The sequence below is a fragment of the Gopherus evgoodei genome, chromosome 7 (genome assembly GCF_007399415.2).
Source record: "Gopherus evgoodei ecotype Sinaloan lineage chromosome 7, rGopEvg1_v1.p, whole genome shotgun sequence".
NCBI lineage: Eukaryota > Metazoa > Chordata > Testudines > Testudinidae > Gopherus > Gopherus evgoodei.
Window position 1 is genome coordinate 90656273 of NC_044328.1, and position 17380 is coordinate 90673652.

Consider the following 17380-nt stretch of genomic DNA (forward strand, 5'->3'; position numbering starts at 1 on the left):
ATATAAAATTAACATGGCACACGTTAAGTGGATTAAAAGCTGGCTAACTGATAGGTCTCAAAACATAACTGTAAACAGGGAATCATCAAAAGGGAGTGTTTCTAGGGGAGTCCCACAAGGATTGATTCTTAGCCCTACGTTATTTAACATTTATATTAATGACTTGGAAGAAAATCATCACTGATAAAGTTTGGCAGCCTGGTGTTCCATCTGCAAAAACTGGGGAGAGTGGTAAGCTGGGCACAAGCAAACAATATGCATTTTAATATGGCTAGAGGTAAATGTATATATCTATAAACAAAGAATGTAGGCCATACTAACACAGTGTAGGTCTCTATCCTGGGAAGCAGTAAAAGATTTGAGGGTTGCAGTGGATAATCAACTGAGCATGACTTTCCTGTGCAGAGCTGTGGCCAAAGAGGGTAATGAAATCTTTGCATGCATAAACAGGAGAGTGTCTTGAGTAAGAGTAAAGAGGTTATTTGACATCTTTATTTGGCACGGGTGAAACTGTTGCTGGAGTACTGTGTCTAGTTCTGGTGTCCACAATCACAGAGCACGCCTCATAGTGACCGACCTAAGGAGCTCAATCTATTTAGTTTAACAAAGAGAAAGTTAAGAGGTGACTTGATTACAGTCTGTAAGTACCTACATGTAGAATGAATATTTAATATTGGGCTCTTCAGTCTAGCAGAGAAAAGTAGAACTTGATCAATGACTAGAAGTTGAAGCTAGACAAATTCAGACTGAAAATATTTTTTAACAGTGAGCGTAATTAACTATTGGAATAATTTATGAAGGGTCATAGTGGATTTTCCATCACTGATAATTTTAAAATCAAAAGTGGATGTTTTTCTAAAAGATCTGTTCTAGAAATTACTTTTGGGGAGTTCTATGGCCTACGTTATTCAAGAGACCAGACTAGATTACCACAGTGATCCCTTCTGGCTTTAGAATCTATGAATCTGTAATGTGCTGTGAAGACACAACCCCAAGAGTTCTGGAGAAGACTGAGAAGAGGCTCAAAGGCCACCAAGAATGGCAGAGCCATGGAAGAAGCCAAGAGAGCTGTTGGAATGTTGTGAAGAGCTAGAATTATGCAAGAGAGCACCCAATGGGCTGGTGAGGTATCAGAGATGAGAAGGAGATTTGAGTCAATTGACAAAAGTGAATGGAAAAATCTGAGGAATATTTTTACCTTAGAGGATTGAGAAACATTTCAGAAATTACCAAGAAGCTTCTGAGAGATTTGGGGAAGTTTCAGTGAAGTTCAGAAAAGCAATTTGGGAATTAAGGGACAATCCAGATGTGCTTGGGTGATATTGAAGAGACTAACAGGAGTACTGGAATGGATTAGGCTACAGCTAACAAAAGCCACGAGCCTTTTTTAGCCATGTCTCATGCTTGCCATCAGATTGTTAATATTTTCTTACAGTTATCACACCGTGATCTCTGAGATGCTGCAGTATTTGCTATTCTCAATGAAGGAAAAAATACTGGGTTACAATTACATAGTAACTATAGGTAAATGTTGACTTTGTAATGACTGCTACTGTTCGTGGCATGTGATACAGCTGTTGAATGGTTAATGGTATAAAGTGCAGGCTGTTGGAATTTGTTCATGCATTTAATAGTTTTTTAGGGTCTTCATTATTTATTTACATTATTATACATTGTTATCACATTACTGTAGGTGCTACAATACATTCTTCGAAGTACTGATATTACCAGTACACCTCTACTTCGATATAACGCTCTCCTTGTGAGCCAAAAAATCTTACCACGTTATAGGTGAAACTGTGTTATATTGAACTTGCTTTGATCCACCGGAGTGCGCAGCCCCGCCCTCCGGAGCACTGCTTTACTGTGTTATATCCAAATTCATGTTATATTGGGTGGCGTTATATCGAGGTAGTGGTGTATTTAGAATAAAGCATGTTTCCTGAGGGTTAAGAATGCAGTGAGGGTATCTGTTATCCAGTTGATAAAACAAATTGAGCAGATTTTTTAATAACAGACTTGTATCCAATTACATGCTAATTGTTAAGAAATCTTCATCAGTTCCTTTTAGACAAGGCCTTGTGTGTTCTGTGATTTTGTTACTGCCGAATCTCACACAGAATCCATCCCTTGCATCACTTGTATGTAAAATAATAAGGGTTTTTAACTTTACAGTTACAGAGATAACCTTAAAATGTGACCCAAGTGTGAACTGATGTGGTGTTGCCTTCCTGAGTCTGCTCTGGGAGTGCCTATTCATTTCAAAGGCTGTTGGCTCTAAAACCTAATTATGGCAATTTTCAGTGCTGACATTGTTAAATCTTTCATTGTTGGTCTGAGCCTTAGCCCACAACTCCAGCCAACCTATCTCATATGCCTAGGTGTCAGAAGCCCTGGCTACATTACTAAGCCTCCCATTTCCCCATCAACTAGGTCTACAATGCAGTTATGCATTTTCAGTGCCCTATTCTGCAGCACATTGAACATAGCAGATTTATGCACAGCTTAAATTAAATTTAATATCAAATTGTAAAAGTGAAGGGAAACTGGATTGATTATGTTATTCAATTTAATATTTAAGTAAATAAAAAGCTCATTTAAAAAAATACCTGGAGCCACTATAGAATTTGCAGTTTTACACTGGAGAGCTGCAGCAGCCAAGAGGTCAAGCTTTCTGCAGAGTTCACAGAGCCCATTTAAAGTGTTCCCCAATATTTTGATGTTGACTCAATATTAGCTGTCACTGTTTGTATTGTGCCATTTTAGAAAACAGGGCTGAAGCTACGATAAAGGAAGCCCATCACCATTTCAGGGCCAGGCCTTGACCTGTGGCATGTCGTCTCTCAGAGCTGTGTATTCTAACCAAGCCTGGAGCCCTAACTTTATCTCAAGAGGGATGTTCTCCCTATTCCACTTCCCAAGCAGCTCTGTGGTCCCGACATCATATTACATGCATATTTGTCCTTCTTCCACATCAGAGCTGGCCTTCCTCAGGAACAGTCAGGCTGCTGTGGTGTTGATGCGAGCCCTCAGGAAGGGTTAATATGCATTGAGTGTTGTGTAATGCTGGGCCTACATTTGGCCCTTTACTGAGCAATATTGTGCAACAACTGAAACGGGGAAATGGCAGTGGTCAGATTCTACATCTACTGATCCTCCAGCTTCCTGGGTTTTGTTTAGACTTAAGAAAATCGTTCTCTTTCAGTTGACCTATGTTACTTTCAGCTTTCTGGAAGCTTCCGATCTCATTAAACAGCCTGTCTGTCAAAAGGCTTTCCCTGTGCAGTTTTTCCTACCAAGTGGTGAAACATTGAAATGTAATCAGCTGTATCTTATTCAGCATGACAGCAATGAAACCATTTAAACCACTGATGCAAATCAAATGTGACTCTAATGCCGTTCCTAAACAAACACTTCCAACTTCCAGCAACTCCAGAAACCAAAGCCTCCCGCAGTCACATGTCAAATAAATATGTCCCTTGTATGTTTATGTATTTCTTTGCCTTTGATTACTATGCAAAGGCAGTGCTAGCCCCAGGAATATTTTTGTCATCCTCCTTCACACAATACATACTAATAATTAATAGGGGGCCCCAGTGAGCTGCTTGGGGCCCTAAGGAATTGCTTAGTCTGCTTATACCTAGTGCTGGCTCTGTTATTGTGATTGGTTTGGTCCATACATGAAATCTTTGAGTGTAATTTGAATTCCTTCTTGCCTTGAACTTAAAGGCCCCAAAACATAACAGTCAACATTATATTATCTTGGTTTTAGTCAGGTTCCTTCTCTGCAAAACATTTCAATTGTTGTGATTAAAAGTCCTCACGGAAGTCATATAAAACACTTACTCCCAAGTGTGCAGCGTACTTCATTGAGTTGGACACAGGAGCCCAGATCTGCTGGTGTGGCTCCTTTGTGTAGCTCTGCTGGCAAATTCTAGACTTACAGCTGGCCACAGGAGGATCCCCTGCTGACAGAGAACCAGAATAACAGGGCCTGCAGTGCTCCACCACAACTGTGACAAATGACCAGGACTCCTCTAACTGCCACTGATCTCTGGCTGCCATTTCAGCCTCGGGGGGCCATTTGAAGACTGCATCATTTATGACAGCCTGCCCAGCATGTATGTACAGCCCAGAATAGGGAAAATGTATAGGCCACCTTTAACTCCCCTCAAGAATTGTGCTGTGCTAAGGAACTGGCCTAGGGTAGGTAGGCTTTCATTTGTAGGTCACCAGAGCAAATCCAGATCATATTGGTAGTGATTAAACAATACTGCCCCACACGGGCTACAGTTTTAACCCTGTATATGTAACGTCTTCTCTCACCATTCAGTGATGTTAATGTTGTTTGTTGATTTCCAAGTCCTAACAATTATTCCTTTGGCAAGCTTGCTTACCTTGAATATGAACAATTCCTGCATCTAATTACTATCTGGAATATTCGGAGTATCCCCAAGGTGAAAAGGTTGTGCTCAGCAAGATCTGTACATAAATATAAGTTGAATTGGCTGCTTACTTTGTCCTTATAGAGAAACATGAAGGGAAAACCCCTCCATCCACAGTCCACATTTCTGACTAGTCTGATAATTGCGTGTGTTGAACCTGAGCATTCAGTCTCATGGAATGGGTAGCTGTCACTGGGGAGTTAGGGGATAGTGATGTAAAGAAAAAGATGAATGAAAGATTGAAAGTTCCATAAACAACAAGTAAAAATCATTTCAAGAATCAGTTAAGGCTAAATATTCTCACCTGTCTACATCATTTACAAAACCCAAGCACTCAGAAGCAAGGAAATGGATAGTTCAGAACATGATAAATCTTACACTGCCCACATAATAACGAAATTACTCTTATCAGAATTAAGTAATGTGTATATCTACAACCAAAGAAGTTCATATACAACCAAAGATTGTATATATGAATACATAATTTTTATGATTTTTGTTTTTAAAAAAGATTTTGGGTTGTGTTTATATTTTGAGATTATTGGTGAAAGAATAGTCATCACTTTGGATCAGAGTTAAGATTGTTGTCTTGTGATTAAATGGCAATGACTTGCTTGAGTAACATTATTCTTGAGAGGCCAAGTGGCAAATGAGTTATCTCTAATCAGTGCCACACTTTTAATAGAAATGATTTTTAAAATCTAATAATGATAATTAATTATTATTATTTATTTCTTATATAGCACTTTTCATTCATCCATCAATATAAGCAAATCTCATTATCCCCAAATGGTGAAACTGAGGCATAGAATTGCCTAAGTCACATAATTTGCCAAGGTTACATAGCAAGCAGGTGACAGATTCAGGAATAAACCCAGCTCTCCGAACTCTTGCCCTATCCAATGGATCATGCACAGCCTCCTGTGTTCGAAAGTGCTCCAATTTCCCAATTGCCAGGCTAGCCATTTAAAGCTCCTTAGATTGTGAGCCCTTTGGGGCAGGGACTGTCTGTCTGTTCTCTGATTGTACAGCGCCTAGCAAAGTGGGGTCCTAATCCATAACTGGTGTTTCCAGGTGCAGCTTCAATACAAATTACACATAATAATTATTTGCCTGCTTTTTCCTCTGACTCATTGTTCAATGTGCATGAATCTGTGAATGATATTGTGTATTTTGGGTATGTATTTAATTAATCTTGAATGATTGTTTTTAAAAACTTCCTAGCTATCCCAAAGGGAGGAGGCCAGGGGACAGACTCTCAGCTGATATAAGTTGTCAAACCTCCGTTGACTTCAATGAAGCAAGGAGGATTTGCACTTGCAGAGGATCTGCCACTAGGGTGATCAGATGTCCCAATTTTATAGGAACAGTCCTGATATTCATGGCTTTTTCTTATATAGGCACCTGTTACCCCCCACCGCCTGTCCCAATTTTTCACACTTTCTATCTGGTCACTCTATCTGCCACACAAAGCCAAAGTATCCTCTTACTTACAAAGTTGGACACTTGTGAAGTCCATTTGACTTCAGTTGAGTTATTCCTGATTTTCACCAGTGGGTATAAAAGGAGAATCAAGTCCATGTTTTTTCTAATTTTAACAAAGTGTGCCAGATATTTACAGTTACCTTGTGTAGTTACCTGTGAGAAAATAAACATGCTGAAAGCACAAACAACAATGGTTCCTTCTTTCCCTTTGATAATGCCTTTGGTTTCTGCCTGCAGGTCTGGGTGGATGCTGGCACGCAGATATTTTTCTCTTATGCCATCTGCTTGGGATGCTTAACAGCTCTGGGGAGTTACAACAACTACAATAACAACTGCTACAGGTAACACATTTGTTTTTGACGTAGGCCTCAATCCTGCAAACACCTATGCACTTAGCTTCATTTGTATGTGTAGCCCCACTAGCATCAGTGGCAATGTTCTCATGAATATAGTTAAGCACATGCACGAATGTTTGTTGAATCAAGGCCTTATTTCGTTAAGAATAGTCGGGAGGGGGGGCAGGTGTCTGTTTTTCAAGTCATGTGCATGGAGATCTGAATTGTGTGACTCTTATGGACACCAGTGAGCATCGTACAGCCTCAGTCATCCCATAAAGGTATTGAAACACATACCTTTATCGATCTAATTCTATTTTAAAGCATGGTGAAAGTCATACTGAAATATTTTAGACATATAACCGCTTTAAAAAAAAATCCTGTTAAAATAAGTTAGCTTGTCTTACTCTTTGGATGCTGTTCTCCTTGAAGTTGTACTTGATATTAGGTAAAGCACAATAAAAGGGTCTAATATATCACTAGTATCCTTTATTGAAATCAGTGGGAGTTTTGCTATTAACTTCAATGGGGCTTAAGTACATGCTTAAGTGATTTCCTGAATCAGTGCCAAAGGGAGATATGTGCCCACATGGGACTTGAGCCTGTGCAAAATTCCATTGATTTCACTGGGGTTTAGGTAGGGCCGGCTCCAGCTTTTTTGCCGCCCCAAGCGGCGAAGGGAAAAAACAAAAAAAAACCAAAAAACGATTGAGCTGTTGCCAAAGAGGATAAGACGGGGTGAAGGACTTACTGTCGAATTTCTGCTGAAGATTAAAACAAGGAGATTGAGCTGCCGCCGAAGTGCCGCCTCTTTCTATTGGCCGCCCCAGGCATCTGCTTCCATTGCTGGTGCCTGAAGCTGGCCATGGGTGTAGGATCAGCCCCATAGAGAGAAGCTTAGGTGCCTGCCCTTTTTCTCTGAGTAGTAGTGACAAAGAAGTAACAAAGTATTATATACCAATGAAAAAGTCATTCATTTTAGTGTGTTCTGGATGCATATGGTGTAACCGAAAAGAATAGCTTTAAATGGAACTTAAGTACATGCTTTAAGTTAACCATATGCTGACATGCTGTCATGAGCCAGGACATTTGCCTGGATCAGGGCTTTAATATTAATGCATGATACACACAAACTGGTGCAACTAATAAGAAAAATGACTGACCTAGAAAAGAAGCCCCCAAGTGAACCTATATTCAGGAATATGTGTGAATTAGTCTGTAAACTGAGAAAATGGACAACAGATTACAAATACTTGAAAATTATTCTGAAGTTCTTCAAATTAAGTATGCAGTTGACACTGTTTAACCAGCTCTAGTCTCTCTCTCTCTCTCTCACACACACACACCCACCACCAGGGGTGTGTGCAGGAATAAATATTTGACCGCTTTTGGAGGGACACATTCTGTGCACACACACACAAACACACACACCCCTGCACCAGGGCTAGAGGAGCTCAGTCTCCCTGCTGCGGTCCCAAACTGGAGGAGCTCTGTAGTCCTTCTGATGGGGAGGGGGAAGGGGCTGCCCCTGCTTGCCCTCCCTTGTGCATGCCCCTGCACACCACCTATCACACCTTCAGTGGGCCACAGGGGTGCTGGAACTAGGGGTGCTGGGGGTGTGGCAGGGCGCAATGGCTTGAAGTATTAAAAACAACCAAATACATGATTTCCCTCACATATGGGGTTTACAGTTTTGTTCAGTGGCTTCCAGCACCCAAATTGTTCCAATGCCCCTGGTGGGACAGTCACTTTTCAAACACAGATCAAGACACATGTCATATTTCTGAACTCAGCTCTTTACACTGTTTCCCCAATCATGAACTATTCATGTGTAATTAGACAGTTAATTAATGGAACAGCACTAAAGTGGTTTTCTCAGTGCACCAAACCACAATATTACAGAGAAAGAATGTAACAATATCTTACCTTCATATATTATGTGATAGACCCAGGCCAGCTGGGTACAGCAGAATAGCAGAAGGCAGATATACTGGTCACTGGGTTAGCAGTTTTCTGTTCCCTGACTGACCAGAGCAGGGGCTGCTCCAGGCTAATGAGAACACCTGACTTTAATTAACCTACAAAGAGTCAGGTGAGGCCATTCAGTTAATGTGACCACCTGACTCTAATTGAGGCCCGGCTGATACTATAAAAAGGGCTCACTTCAGTCAGACAGAGGGTAACCAGGAGCCAGAGTTGAGGAAGTGTGGCTGAAGGACTAGTTACTGAAGATGCCATCAGACCATCGTTAAAGGAGCCCTAAGGTAAGGGTGAAGAAGGGAGAAGCAGGAGAGCTGTGGGGAAGTGGCCCAAGGAAATGTAGTAACTCTGGCAGTGAAAGGTTGGCTGGCAACAACTGCTACCATTAGGGTCCCTGGGCCGGAACCTGGAGTAGAGGGTGGGCCTGGGTTCCCCGCAACCCACCATTACAAGAACATCTCCTGGGAGGGGAAGTCAGGCCCCTGTCAGGACAGGAGGCTGAACAGAGACTGTGGGAGATCTCTCACCAACCTCCTTGCAAGCCTATGATGAAAAGGGCTCAGTAAACTGTAACCCTGGCCCTAGAGAGAGAGAGAGGCTATGTGGAGGGTCACAGTGAGCCACTGAGGCTAGCATAAACCACCTAGAAGTGCAGGACCAATGGGAGCAAGGTCAGAGCTCTGCCACAACTAGTATCTAAAATGCAGTCTCATTGGCTTCTCCTAACATAAACTTTTACTTTTTCCCCTTTGGTTTATATACCTAGAGCAATGAAAAGAAAAATCCCCTAATTCAATAATGTATTCATATAGTAAACAGGGGGCCATTGCTTTTGTTTTGGGTGGCTAATTTGTAACTTTACATATCTAAACCCAGTCAGGTTTCTGGATCAGTCCCAGAACTGATCTGGGACTAGTCTGTGTATGATTCAACACCTTCTACTATAAGGCATTATATTAAAATATAAATGTGCTATTGCTGAAGAGATATGCAGAGTGAGAACTTAAGGGCCTTTTTAATACTACTAAAGACAACTAATGATGATATGATGCAAAAGCAACATAATTATCAACAACAACAATACCCTGAAGGATTTGAATCCTAAATTACAGTGCATGAAGAAGCCTTGCAGGAAAGTACTGGAGGCAGTGCTAGAAACTGCCATGCCTTTTGATGAGAGAAAAGCTGCCCTGCACGGCCACCAATATAAGAGAGTGGGAGAGAAAAGATCATTAGAGAAATGTGGATGCTTAGGGAATAAAAGGCAGACCAGCTTTTGCACAAATTGAATGTCTGCTAAATTACCCAAAAGAGACTGAAGTAAACTGCCTTGCAAACATGTGAGATTGCTCAGAGCTCATAGGCAACAAAGGTTGTTATCCACTCTGGGCTAGACCCTTAGTTGGTATAAATTGGTATAGTTCCATTGAAGGCTTGGAATTTTGTTAATTTGTATCAGCTGAGGGTCTGGCGAGGTACCTTCAAAATCAATGTGATGTCCCCACTGGAAAATTGTGGGTAATGAAGTAGTGTGGAGTAATGCTTTGCCCAAACAAACTACAGCTTTTTCTTCTTCATTCTCTCCTGCGGCATCTTTTATAAAAACGACTTCAGTCAGAGCCCCAACGTCTACAGTAGCACTCCCTGTAGTTTTGTAATCCGGTACTGTACAGAGGTCGATATGGGCTAAGAGAATAGATAAAGGCTCACTCTGAGGGCAGCAAGGCCTCCAGCATGCTAGGCGCTCCCCAACATGTCTCTGAAATAGTGGAATTTGATGATAGTAGGATAAGGAGACTGAAACCACACTGGAGGCTCCTTGGCCCTCTGGACGCTTTGTTTACATAGGCTAATTATGACTCTTCAAGAGAAATCACAAAATGTTAATATTCATGAACAACCACAGCACTTTACTTATGGCGTCTGGACCAGTGTACAGTCCTCCATGGAGGTAAGTTCTTCCTGTGGTAGTCAATGGATGACTTAAAAGGGCTAATGGCTTGAAGATTAAAGTTAAATTCTTCCCTGGCTGAAAGACAGATCCATTCCAAAGGCCAGAGTGGGGAAGACAGTATAGAAAGCCATTTGCTTAAGAAGTAGAGGCCATGGCTGCTTATACACCTTACACTGTGTGACCAAGTTCAGTTGGTTCTGGTTCAGGAAAAAGTATGAATGTGGCCAGTTACATGTGATTTTTTTCGTGGTGATAAAACAGAAATGGCAGCAAAGAATCCTGTGGCACCTTATAGACTAACAGACATTTTGGAGCATGAGCTTTCGGAGCATGTCATGCATCTGACGAAGCGGATATTCACCCACGAAAGCTCATGCTCCAAAACGTCTGTTAGTCTATAAGATGCCACAGGATTCTTTGCTTCTTTTACAGATCCAGACTAAAACGGCTACCCCTCTGATACAAAACAGAAATGAACACCTATGATGGAGTAAAAAAACCTGCATATCACATCGCTGTCCGGTGGATTTGACTTAGCTTTTAATCAGTGCAATTCAGAAGCACCAACCGCTATCACCTGAGCTAAAAAAGAACATAAAGTAAAGAGCCTATGACATGTCTTTAAACTATACTTATTCTATCCAGTAGAAGGCAGTGGCACAAGTATGCTCTAGCCAGCATATTACGATATCAAACCACTGATTTCCTCCATGCCAATATCCAGGGTGCCAAGACCAGAAACAGCATGTGCTGACAGATTTTTGTTTTAACACATTTTATTGTAGGACTCTTTCCTTTCTGAGGGAGAGTTGCAGTGTAAAATAATGAAATGACAGATAGGAGACACCCACTTGAAAAGCTATATAATTTTAAAAGGCATCTTGTTTACTGGAAACAAGACAGAAAAATCTGTAGGTATACCAGCAAAAGAAATCAATTCACTGGCATTGTGAAGGGCAGTTGCCAATGAGGAAAAACCACAGATTCTTCAAATCCATCCTTAAAACTCTCCTGTGCTGGTCAATGGGTAGGCCGCTGTTGTGCTGAGACCGCTGCCTAGCCTGCTGACCAATATGGTTTCCTTACATTCCCACATCTGTCTGTCTATTTCCAGCTGTTGTCTTTTGCCTCATACTTAGATTGTGAGCTCTTTTGTTCTGTGTTTGTACAGTGCCTAGCACAGCAGGGTCCTGATCCACAACTGTGGCTCCTAAGCACAATGGTAATACCAATAATTATTAATAATTATCTTCTACCCAGTATGGCTGGTGTCCTATCACTCACCAATCAATCTCAATACCTCACGGAGACATTGCTTCTGACCAAGAGCAGTCTGTGGACCCGAAGAGGGCTGCCATTGGCCAATGGATTCTGCAGCACCACCTCGGGTGGAGCAGGGGGATACAACCAGCATCCTCCTGCTTCTGTCTACATTTTGGTGCCTGCTGGAAGTGCAGAGATTCACATCACAATGATGGCAATATCCAAGCCACATATAAAGCAGGAGAATAAGGGTTTTGCCACATTAAACAAATCCACAGTTTTAAATAGGGAAGAGGGGCACAGCAGCTCCTTGCGAATGGGGGTGGAGGGATAGGCGGGAGAGTGAGAAGAGGCACTGAGACTCAGTGGGGGAAGGAGGCAGCCAGCTCCAGGCTGGGAGGAGGGTCCTGTGGGTTCCTACCTGCTTCCAGGACTGTTCCAGCCCCTCCAGATCCTGCTCTCTGCTTCCCAGCCCCCGCAAAGGCTGCTCGAGCTCCTCTGAGTTCTGCTCTCGTCACCCCTGCTCCCCCAAGTATGTGCAAGTTTACGTGAGGGAAGAGCTCCCACGGTATTTCCGTTGTGGAGGGGCTAGCCTCCCCTGCCATCCCAATTCTGCTGCCCTGATTTTAAAATTGTAGTGCAGTTATAGTAAAATACATTCTACCTATGCTGTAGTGCAGGGATCCGCAACCTTTCGCATGCAGCCCATCAGGGAAATCCGCTGGCAGGCTGGGACAGTTTGTTTACCTGCAGCATCCACCGGTTTGGAGGATCGCAGCTCCCACTGGCTGTGCTTTGCTGTTCTAGGCCATATGGGGGCTGTAGGAAGCGGCGTGGGCTGAGGGATGTGCTGGCCACCGCTTCCTGCAGCCCCCATTGGCTTGGAACAGCGAACCATGGCCAGTGGGAGCTGCGATTGGCCGAACTTGTGGATGCTGCAGGTAAACAAACCGTCACAGTCCACCAACAGATTTCACTAAGGGGCTGAGTGCCAAAGACTGCTGATCCCTGCTGTAATATCTGAGCACCTCACAATCTTTAATGGATTCATCCTTACAATAGCCTATCAGGTAGGAAAGTACTGCTATCCCTGATTTCCAAATGGACAGCTGAGGAATAGAGATGCTAAGTGGTTTGTCCATTCTCATATTAGAGGGCTATGTCAGAGCAGGGAGTTGAGCCCCAGTCCCCTGAGTCCTAGGTTAGCAACCTAACCTCCTTCAACTCTGAGAGTCTGCATCACTTTTCATTAGCCTCATTCATGGTTACTGGCTTCCATACTCACATAAATCAGTTCTTGGTACTTCTTTAGAATTTACAAGCTGAGTACAAATGCTTAGCTTCCAGAAGCAGGTCCCCAGAGTGGGAGCTTTGCTTTAACTAAGCCTGATTACCCATCCTCAAGTCCTCTTGCCTCTTTGTGCTGGTAGAGCAGAGCATTTTATTGAACTCTTCAGCAGAAGAGTAATTCCCATAATGCCCTTGTATTGCAAAATTTTTTGTCTTGAGGAAATGCTCATAATTCAGCACAGTTTGAACTACTACACTTCGCTTTAGATTTAATTGCATAGTAAGGTTTCTAGAGGCAGATTACTCCATCATTTCTAATATACACCATTTTCCCTCAGTTTATTGCCTCATTGTTTAGAGTGGGCTATTGATTGATTGAACATTCACATAAGTTAAACGGAAATCAAAGTAATGTGAAAGGTCACTAGGGTAGTGGCAAAGAATGTTTGTGCCAAGACAAGGGCTAAAGTGTGAAATGGCCCTGGGTAGATTTGGAAATGCAGCATAGAACTGCTACATCATTATGGATCCATTGAATTTACAACCAGGAACATGTATGGTCAGTGCCTACATGTACCAATCGGGGGTATTTTTCTGTTCCTATACATTTTTAGTATGAAACACGTGATTCATAAAGATAATCTCTGGAGGTCAGAGAGGAAGAAGCCAATGGGAGGAAAAGCCCATATCGCACAATCTAACTGTAATTTGTCTACCTTGTGGAAACTGGATAACCACCGCCATTTGCCTTTTGAATAAGAAATGGAGTTTTATAATCCCAACAAATTTGGTATTATAATTTATACTAGTACAATGATAAAATGACCAATGGCCTGATCATCCATTAACTTATAAAGGAGTTAATCAGGAGTAACCTCAGTGTGTAAATGAGGGGAGAATTGGGCTCCTACACTGTGCTTTCATATTAGGGTCTTGAATGTCTAGTAGGCATCTGAAGAAGTGAGGTTTTTTACCCATGAAAGCTATGCCCAAAAAAATCTGTTAGTCTTTAAGGTGCCACCAGACTCCTTGTTGTTTTGGTAGGCTAAGTTATCCCAATCAGTTCCCACCTTCTCATGGGCAGGCTGCACTTTAACCACCCCTGGCTCTGGCCATGAGAAAGGGAAAATGATCCAATTCCCACTACACCGCTCTTTACCTGTAGAGGTGGCCCATAATTTCACACAGTGTCCCTAGCAACTAGCTTCTAGGAGAAATGCCTTGCAATTAAGGATGCAGGTTTCTTATGTCAAGAAAAAATCATGAGTAGCATAATTTTCCTGTTTATCTGTGATGATTTTTGTGTCTGTGACTCACCCCACAGTGACAGCTCCTGTGGCTCCTATTCTGTAGTGTGGGTCCAGCTTTCTGCTTCAGATTTTGTGGCCAGGTGTGTGGGGTCGCAGTGCCATTCATGACGGAGGTGTGGTGGGACCCAAAGTGAGGGCTTGTAAGTTCCCTCACAACTCCGGGGCCCAGCCCCAAGAGCCACCGCTGCCCAGGCTGATTGTGGGGAAGGTTTGCTCTCCACTCTCCACCCCCATCTCCTCTCCCCACCAGGCTGGGATTAGGGTTACTATGCATGGTTGGTGCTTCCTCAGTTGTTTGGGGATTTTTTTAAATAAAAAATCATGGCGTGTGACATTTACTAAATTTACTCAACCCGTGACTGTTACTAAATTTACCACAACTGCACCATGATTTTTTATTTTAAAAAGTGTCATGATAAATCTGCAGTCCTGTTTATGATTGTGTGGCCTCATCCACCCAGCTCCTTTGTACTGGAGTAAGCTGCCCTGTGGCATGACACATTTTACATTGGTACATCATGTCTAAATTAGAGGTTAACACTAATGCACCTACACTGGAGTAACCCTCTTGCATTCCCGAAAAAGTGTAGGCAAGTCCTGTGTTCCTTAGCATGCTATTGCTGGGAAACCACTGGGTATGTGGTGTTACTGTCATGACAAGGTAGCATTTTACATGCATTTTGCACAGGGGTAAAGGACTGCACAGTAGCAATGGGAATATTATGAAGTGGCACTGACCGGTTTCAAAAAGTCCCTGCCTGTTGACAAGTGGAAGGATGGTGAGTGGCATCTGTGCTCCTCAAAGGCAAGGAGATGAGTGGAGATAATGGGAATCTCTCGGGACTCCATGTAGGATTCAGTGGACCTCTTCAGACAAGGGCCAAGAGAATGCTTAGCTGCACTCTCCATCCTGCAGTGTGTGGAGTAGCTGATAGGTGCATGCATTGAATTATTCAGATGATTTAAAACACTCTCATTTGGGAAAACTTGAAGCTTTCATACAAAGTTGGAGGTTTCTTTTAATTTAAAATCACTTTGGATTTCAGTGGAGCACTGATGCCTTCCAGGCAAGAAATGGATAAAAAATGGAAGGAAGAATTAGTTAAACTTGCTTCCAGTGTTTCATGTGTATGCTTGTTTTAAAATTTGTTGGTCGCATAAATACTAATTCCAGGCCAAAAATAAAACAGTCATGGAGCTGGATTCTAATTTTAAATTTCTATTGATTTCTTCGGAGGAAGAGGAGGAAGGAATTAAAGAGGCTGCCGGAGTTCTCAAAAGTCATTCGCATGAGGCTGAAAATTCAAATTTAAGGTTACACAGAGGCAGGAGCACTTACTGGGTCATCGATGAACAAAGGGTTAACCTAATTCATGCTACTACTCTGTGACAGCTATGCTGGTCCGCAACAGCCCAGAAACAGCCTTATGAGGATGACCCCAGTACAGAGGTCTCTGACAAGGTGCAGAGTCAGCCCTGTCCCCTGCCCTTCAAGAGTCCCTGGTACAAAGGATGTACCAGGACATGGCAGGAGCAGGTGGAGAAAGAGGACATGGGGGTATAGCTTGGGCAGTCCTGTGCCTTAAGCTATTCCCCAGCTGCCACAAGGGAATTGGAAAAAAAGGAACTGACCTAACTAGTACTGGGGGCTGGAAACTCCAGGACTGGATGTAGGGACTGGGGCTTGGGTGGTGATGCCTAATGGTTAGAGTCAGGAGCCTGGAACCAGAGCCAGGGTCAGATCTGAAAACAGAGTTAGGTGCCAAGTGGAAGGTCAGAGCTGGAGTCAGCATCAGGGATAGGGCATAGGACCTGGAGTAAAGCAGGAACCGGGAACACACCAGGGCGTGGGATAAGGAGGACAGGAAACAAGAACAGGCTGTGAGGCAGAGCTCAGGAGACAGACAAGTAGGCAGGGTCCATAGTAGCAGCCAGCCAGTGATTCCTCTAGTTGCTCAGACAACTTCCTGTAACTCTTTTTGGATTACATAGAGCTTTCCAGCCAACTGGGTGCAGATTTCCAGCTTTGTGGTCTCCTCCTCAAGTCATTCAGATGGATGGCTGTGGTCTGAGCACTGCCTGGTGACCTGTGGGCCCAAGTTTGAGACCTATGATCCCTCACATCATCCCCTCCCCTAACATGCCCTCTGAGCACTAGTAAGCCAGGTTCTCTAGGCAGGTGGTTTTTGTAGGAGGCATTTGCCAGATCAGGAGTGTGGATATTCTCCATTAGTTCCCAGGAGCATTCTCCAGGACTATAGTCCTTCCAAACATAAGAACGGCCATACTGGCTCAGACCAATGGTCCATCTGGCCCAGTATCCTGTTTTCCAACAGTGACCAATGCCAGATGCTTCAGAGGGAATGAACAAAAGAAGGCAATAAAGTGGTCCACCCCTGTTGTCCACTCCCAGCTTCTGGCAGTCAGAGTCTAAGGACACCCACAGCATGGGGTTGCATCCCTGACCATCTTGCCTAATAGCCAGTGATGGACCTATCCTCCATGAACTTATCTATTTATTTTTGAGTCCCATTATAGTTTTTACCTGGCAATGAGTTCCACAGGTTGACTGCATTGTGTGAAGTACTTCCTTTTTTTTTGTTTTAAACTTGCTGCCTATAAATTTCATTGGGTGACCCCTGGTTCTTATATTATCTGAAGGAGTAAATAACACTTCCTTATTTACTTTTTCCACACCATTACAGACCTCTATCATATCCCCACTCAGTTGTCTCTTTTCCAAGCCGAAAAGTCCCAGTGTTTTTAATCTCTTCTAATCTGAAGGCTGTTCCATACCTGTTGAAACTATAGTAAAGAGCAGAATTATCAGGCACATAGATTAACATGATTTGTTGGGGGAAGAGGCAACACTGCTTCCGTAAAGGGAAATCATCCTTCACTAATCTATTATAATTTTTTGCGGGGGTCAACAAACACGTGAACAAGGGGATATAGTGTAATTGGACTCAGAAAGCCTTTGATAAGGTCTCTCACCAAAGGCTCTTAAACAAAGTAAGCAGCCATGGGATAAGAGGGATGGTCCTCTCATGCATCAGTAACTGGTTAAAAGGAAGGAAACAAAGAGTAAGAATAAATGATCAGTTTTCAAAATGGAGAGAGGTAAATAATGGTGACCCCAAAGGATCTCTACTGAGACCAATGCTGTTCAACATATTCACAAATGATATGGAAAAAGGGGTAAACATTGAGCTGGGAAAATTTGCACACAATACAAAATTACTCAAGATAGTTAAGTCCAAAACAGACTCCTAAGTATTACAAAGGGATCTCACAAAACCGGGTGACAGGGCAACAAAA

General features: G+C 42.8%; 1 protein-coding gene across 2 annotated transcripts in view; it reads left to right on the top strand.

Annotated features, from left to right (window-relative positions):
- SLC6A11 (solute carrier family 6 member 11) overlaps window positions 1-17380 on the top strand; it is a 205308-nt gene that overhangs the window by 149384 nt on the left and 38544 nt on the right. For both annotated transcript variants that reach the window (XM_030570048.1, XM_030570047.1), the window contains exon 8: window positions 6168-6271. In XM_030570048.1, coding sequence (XP_030425908.1) covers window positions 6168-6271 — 104 coding nt within the window. The remainder of the gene's footprint in view (window positions 1-6167; window positions 6272-17380) is intronic.